Source organism: Protobothrops mucrosquamatus, unplaced genomic scaffold, assembly GCF_001527695.2.
Source record: "Protobothrops mucrosquamatus isolate PMUCROS unplaced genomic scaffold, P.Mucros_1.0 scaffold7044, whole genome shotgun sequence".
NCBI classification, from domain to species: Eukaryota; Metazoa; Chordata; class Lepidosauria; order Squamata; family Viperidae; genus Protobothrops; species Protobothrops mucrosquamatus.
Window position 1 is genome coordinate 1,993 of NW_015392854.1, and position 6,297 is coordinate 8,289.

At 45.6% G+C, this 6,297-nt stretch overlaps 1 protein-coding gene across 1 annotated transcript in view; it reads left to right on the top strand.

Annotated features, from left to right (window-relative positions):
• Nucleotides 1–744: 744 nt before the first annotated feature.
• Nucleotides 745–6,297, top strand: part of PAQR6 (progestin and adipoQ receptor family member 6) — a 17,558-nt gene continuing 12,005 nt past the window's right edge. The window contains exons 1-2 of the mRNA XM_015829760.1: nt 745–839; nt 3,895–4,022. Of these exons, the coding sequence (XP_015685246.1) occupies nt 789–839; nt 3,895–4,022 (179 nt within the window). The 5' untranslated portion in view covers nt 745–788. The remainder of the gene's footprint in view (nt 840–3,894; nt 4,023–6,297) is intronic.

Consider the following 6,297-nt stretch of genomic DNA (forward strand, 5'->3'; position numbering starts at 1 on the left):
GTGCTCCTAGCTGCTAAAAACTCTTGAAGACTTTTGGATTTGGGTGATGTTGGGTGATGTTGAAAGCCCTGATTGTGAGCTGAAGCCACCCTTTGATTGAGGAATGTCGAGCAATGCATTCACACACACACACACACACACACACACAGAGAGAGAGAGAGAGAGAGAGAGAGAGAGAGAGAGAGAGAGAGAGAGAGAGAGAGAGAGAGAGAGAGAAGGGGGGGAGAAGAGAGCATGATTTAACTGCTTTTATTTTAATTTACAGCTTTATTTCTCAACCTTGGTGACCTTAAGCTGGGTGGGCTTCAATTCCCAGAATTCCCCAGCCGGCTGGAGAATTCTGGGAGTTGAAGTCCACCCATCTCAACATCAACAAGAGGGAGAAACCTTGAATTAAGAGAAAAGACACCTTAATACTTGTGATAGCGCACAATCAGGTTTTTGCAAAAATGAAAGCCCTGACTATTCGTTTTAGAAAGAAGAGGTGATTCTTTATTCTTTTTTTTGTTTTGTTTTTTGACAATGCTCAGGATGTGTTGGATTAGTGGTAAGTTCTGGATATATCAAAGAAGCTATCGTTTTTATTCAGTGGCAGAGTTGACTTTCCGTGGTGGAGTTAAAACAAGTCACCAATGCTGAACCGGTTGTGTCCTGTCCCGGAGAAGGTGGGGACCCTCTTCACCAAGTACCAAGGCCCAACGAGAGCTCATCTCCTGAGGAGAGTTTATTTTGGGGATACATATATATGTATATACTTTTAAGAAGAATTCTTCCTCTTATCACCAGAAATGCTAACCATAAAGTTGCCTCAAATCTTCAGGGTCCATCAAGTACCTCGGGTGAGTAATTCAGAATACAGAATAACAGTGTTGAAAGGGACCTTGGAGGTCTCCTAGTCCAACCCCCTACTCAAGCAGGAGATCTTATATCATTCCGGACAAATGGCTGTCCAATCTCTTCTTGAAAATCTCCAATGTTGGGGCACCCACAACTTCTGGAAGCAAATTGTTCTACTGGTTAATTGGGCTCACTGTCAGGAAATTTCTCCTTAATTTTAGGTTGCTTCTCTCTTTGATGATCTTCCACCCGTTGCTTCATGTCCTGCCCTCAGTATTCAGGAAGGAATCATAGGACTGGAAGGGACCGTGGAGGTCTTCTAGTCCAACCCCCTGCTCAAGGCAGGAGACCTTATACCATCCCAGTCAAATGGTGCTTTAGTCTGTTTATGAACGCCTCCAGTGATGGAGCACCCACAACTTCTGAAGGCAAGCCGTTCCACCAATTAATGGTTCTGATTCAAAAAATTTCTCCTCAGTTCTATATCGGATCTCTCATTAACAGATTTCCACCTGTTACTTCCTGTCCTGCACTCCGGGGCTTTGGAGAATAGAATAGAATAGAATAGAATAGAATAGAATAGAATAGAATAGAATAGAATCTGGAAGGGACCCTGGAGGTCTTCTAGTCCAGCCCCCTGCTCAAGCAGGAGAACCTATATTGTCTCAGACAGGTGAATGTCTAGCCTCTTCTTAAAAACCTCCAGTGATGGAGCGCCCACGATTCCTGGTGGCAAGCTGTTCCACTGGTTAATGTCCTCGCTGTCAAGAAGTTTCTCCTTAATTTCAGGTTGCTTCTCTCTTTGGTCAATTTCCAACCATTGTTTTTTGTCCTGCCCTCTGGTGCTTTGGTGAACAACCTGGCTCCCTCTTCTTTGTGGCAGCCCCTTAGATACTGGATCACTGCTATCATGTTCCCCCTATTTCTTCTTTTCCTTAGACTATCCAGGTCCAAATCCCGTAGCCGTTCTTCACGTATTTTAGTCTCCAGGCCTTTGATCATCTTAGCACTTCTCTGATTTTTTTCCAAACTCTCAACATCTTTTTTGTGACAAGATGACCAAAATTGGCTGCAGTATTCCAGGTGTGGTCTCACTAGGGTTTTATAAAGTGGTACTAATACTTCGCGTGATCTTGATTCTATGCCTCTGTTTATACAACCAGGATTGTATTAGCTTTTTTGGCTGCTGCTGGCTCATAGTCAAGTGATGGTCCACCAGGACTTCAAGGTCCCTCTCACAGTTGCTGTTTTTAAGCCAGGTCTCGCCCAGTCTGAATTTGTACCTTTGATTTTTCCTGCCTAAATGTAAAACTTTGCTTTTCTCTACACTGAAACTCATTTGTTGAATGTTGATCATCTCTTCTTTGAGACAGTGTTGGACACCCCTGGGTTTACCCTTATTCACCTAACTAGCTGTCCCCGGCCACGCGTTGCTGTGGCTCAGTCTGGTAAAAGCGTGTGTTGCTTTTACGTCCAACAGATGGCGCTGTTTTTCAAAAAAGCATGTTTTTACTTGTCACAGGTGTGACATCTATGTAATATAGGTATATAAAAACACGCGCGTATTCGAATGCAACATTGTGTCAAAATTTCAAAGCAATCGGGGAAGAACTTTCGGAGATTTAAGATTTTGAACAAATGAACATTTACATTTTTATTTATATAGAAGATAACGGTGGCAGAAGAAGGTTATAAACTGGGCATGAATCATTTAACAACCGTCTTGCTTAGCATTAGAAATTCTGGTCCGAATTGTGATTGTAAGTCGGGGACTATCTGCACATGGAAGGCGCTAAGGCAGTGGTTCTCAACCTGTGGATCGCGACCCCATTTGGGGTCGATCAACCATTTCACGGGGGTCGCCAAGCAAGGCTGTCCGCCATTTTTTTTGTCCGCCATTTTTTTTGTCCGCCATTTTTTTCCCCTTTTCCGGCGGGTGCCTTACCTCCCTTGGGCTGGGCCAGCTGGTGGTCGGCCTGCTCCGTCTCTGCCGCTTGCCAGCTACGCCTCGGCCGGCGCAGGGGGCGGAACCACGCATGCGCAGCGCTCCCGGGCAGGGAAAGTCCTCGACTTACGACCGGTTGGGTAGTCCTCGACTTACGACCGGTTTAGTCCTCGACTTACGACCGGTTGGGGTCGCGGCATTAAAAAGGTTGAGAACCACTGCGTTAAGGGTTAAGGGTTTTCCAGAGCAGCTAGATGTGACATTATGCAGGGCAGCAAAAGCTACATTTAGATCATGGATGTGAGGCACCCAACTCCTAACACCGAGACAGAGGCAGCTGTGATTATGTACCTGAAAAAAACATAAAGCTTTTCAGAAAAAACATTTTTTTTTTAAGGAAATCAGCTTTAGGAGTAGAGTTTGTCAGTGATTCCTGAATGAGGCAATTAACCTGATAAAGGAGATATTATAGCTTGCCAGATATTACCATCTTCTCTGCCATGTTAAGCATTCTTGGACCCTGAAAAACTTTTCATGGTGTAGAGCCGGGGTGGCGAACCTATGGCACGGGTGCCAGAGGAGGCACTCAGAGCCCTCTCTGTGGGCACGCGCACCGTCGCCCCAGTCCTAGGCCTTCCGCTGGGTTTTATAAAACCTTTTCGCTTTAGGCCTCCACCACCGTGTGCAAAAAAAAATAATTCAATCAATTTCAACTTCTCATGAAAAAAAAAGATCTCGCAAAGTTGGAATTGATTGATTGAACTTTTTAGTCCCACCCAGTCTGCCGTTACCACCGAAGCTATGCCCACCCAAAGGGCCACACCCACCCGGCACCCGATGATACATAAGTGGGTTTTGGGTTGCAATTTGGGCACTCGGTCTCTAAAAAGTTCACCATCACTGGTGTAGGGTCTTTTGTTTGAAATGGTCCAGGGTCTCCTGTTTGAGCAGGGGGTTGGACTAGAAGACCTCCGAGGTCCCTTCCAACTCTTCTGTTATTCTGTTAAATTTGAGACTGTGGAGCCTCAACTGAGACTGCAACCACCAGGATTCCCAGAAGCATGGGGAGTGTAGTCCCAACATTTTTGGATACCTCGCTTTTTATCTTGTAGATTTTCTGGGAAGAAGGCATCGTGTCAGGATACCGACACCCCAAAAGTTCTGCCTTGGATTGCGTCCTCAGCTCCTTCCAACTGAACAACGAAACCGTCAATATTTGGACTCATTTTCTTCCGACTTGGTGAGTCTGGATTTTAGCCGCCACTCAGAGCTTGGTTGGGGCCTGCTGTTCGTCTCGCCTTCTGCTCTTTTTCCAGTTGTGCCACTGCTCAACTGGTTGTCTCCGTGGAGGAATTACGGATAGTCCTTGACTTACAACATTCTCTTAGTGACCATTCAAAGTTGCAACGGCACAGCACTGGAAAAAGGAACCAGTTTCCACACTGATGGCCGTTGCCGCACCCCCACGGTCACGGGATCAAAATTCAGGCGTTTGGCAAGTGGTTCATAATGACGGACGTTGCAGCGTCCCCGGGTCACGGGATCGCCATTTGTAACCTTCCCAGTTGGCTTCTGACAAGCAAGGTCAACAGGGAAAGCCCAGATTCGCATAATGACCTCACGATTCACTTAACAGTTGTGTGTGTGTGGGGGAAAAGGCTGTAACATGAGAGGCAACTCACGAAACAGCTGCCTTGCGTAGCCAAAGAAATTTTGGGCTCGTAATTGTGGGTCGTAAGTTGAGGACTACCTGTACAGACTGATCAGCTGGGGGCATCCCTGAGCCAGAGAGAATTCAGCGTTGACCCTGAAGGGGCCTTTAAAACAAGGAAACCAGCAAAACATCCATCTTAAAAACAGAAATAGAACACAGAACACACTCCTCCATTTAGGATCATAACTGAGCTTGCAATTCCAGTCATAAAGTGGGACAGCCGTAATGTGGATCATCATGTGACCGCGCCCGATTCTGTAATCTTTTATGCGGTGGTCATTAAGTTCCGTTGTGAACATTGGGGTGGTTAAGCCAACCCAGCGTTTGCCATGGGCATTTTTGGCTGGAAACTGGAAGTTAAATGCCGGTTTCTAGGGAAAAATTGCAGCCGCGTGACGGCACAACATTGCAGGTGGCCACGATGTGAGCTGGTGGCCGACTGTCCCAAATGTGGTTATGTGGCCCCAGGAGGGTGGGAACTTTGAATCCAGGTTGTAAGTCCCTTTTTTTGTTTGTGGGGGGTGTCTGTTGAATGATGACTGTCGTAAACCGAGGACTATCTGTAATATAAAATAGACTAATAAATTGAAAAATCTTTCTTTCAATCACTTGTTTTCAATTATCTGGCAATATTAAAGTACTACTCCCAAAACTGCTTTATTTGTCTCTTCAGCAACTCAGATTCACAATCTGTTGCCTGTGTGTGGAGGTGAGAATCTAGCATCCAACAATTCTCCTTCAATTTTTTTTCCCAATCCTAAACTACAGGTAGTCCTCGACTTACGACCACAATTGAGCCCAAAATTTCTGTTGCTAAGCGGGACAGTTGTTAAATGAGTTTTGCTCCTTTTACCTCCTTTCTTGTCCCAGTTGTTAAATGAATCACTGCAGTTGTTAACTTCATAACAGGGTTGTTAAGTTAACCCCCATTGACTTTGCTTGTCAGAAGGTCGCAAAAGCAGGTCACATGACCCCTGGACACTGCAAACCGTTGTCACTGTTCTGACAACCAGAATTAAATCGCGTTGTAAAACTAGGTCAGACAGATAAACTCAATAGAAATGATTTTAAAACAGAAATATATTTATTCAGAGGAAATACTTGCATTTGTGTTGGTTGCTTCTGGACAATACATCTCTGTTCATTCCCATAGGTGAGCAATTAATGCTTCCTCCATACCACTTCTACATCGTGAATTGGGGTCATCGGAGACATGCCGGTGACCCCATGCTTTCTGAGACAAAGACATTCCAAACTGGCTTGTGTCTAGGAAATCCTGTGATGAGCTCAGTAACTCCTCCCACATACCTGATAATATGAGATAGCTGACTAGCTAAACTACATTTCCCATAAGCCAGTCGTGGCGAACCTATGGCACGGGTGCCAGAGGCGGCACTCAGAGCCCTCTCTGTGGGCACGCGTGCCGACGCCCCACTCCTAGGCCTTCAGTTGGGTTTTATAAAAACCTTTTCGCTTTAGGCCTCCTGCAAAAAAAAAAAAAGTTCAATCAGTCAATTTCAACTTCTCGCGGGAAAAAAACTCTTGCAAAGTTGGAATTGATTGATTGAACTTTTTAGTCCCACCCAGTCTGCTGTTACCACCGCAGCCACACCCATACAATGGGCCACACCCACCTGGCACCCGACAATGCATAAGTGGGTTTTGGGTTACAGTTTGGGCACTCGGTCTCTAAAAGGTTCGCCATCACTGCCATAAGCCATCTCTTAAGGAGACAGCACTTAACCCAATAAATGCCAACCTTCTAACCTACAGAACTACATGGTCCAGAACAGGGGGGGGG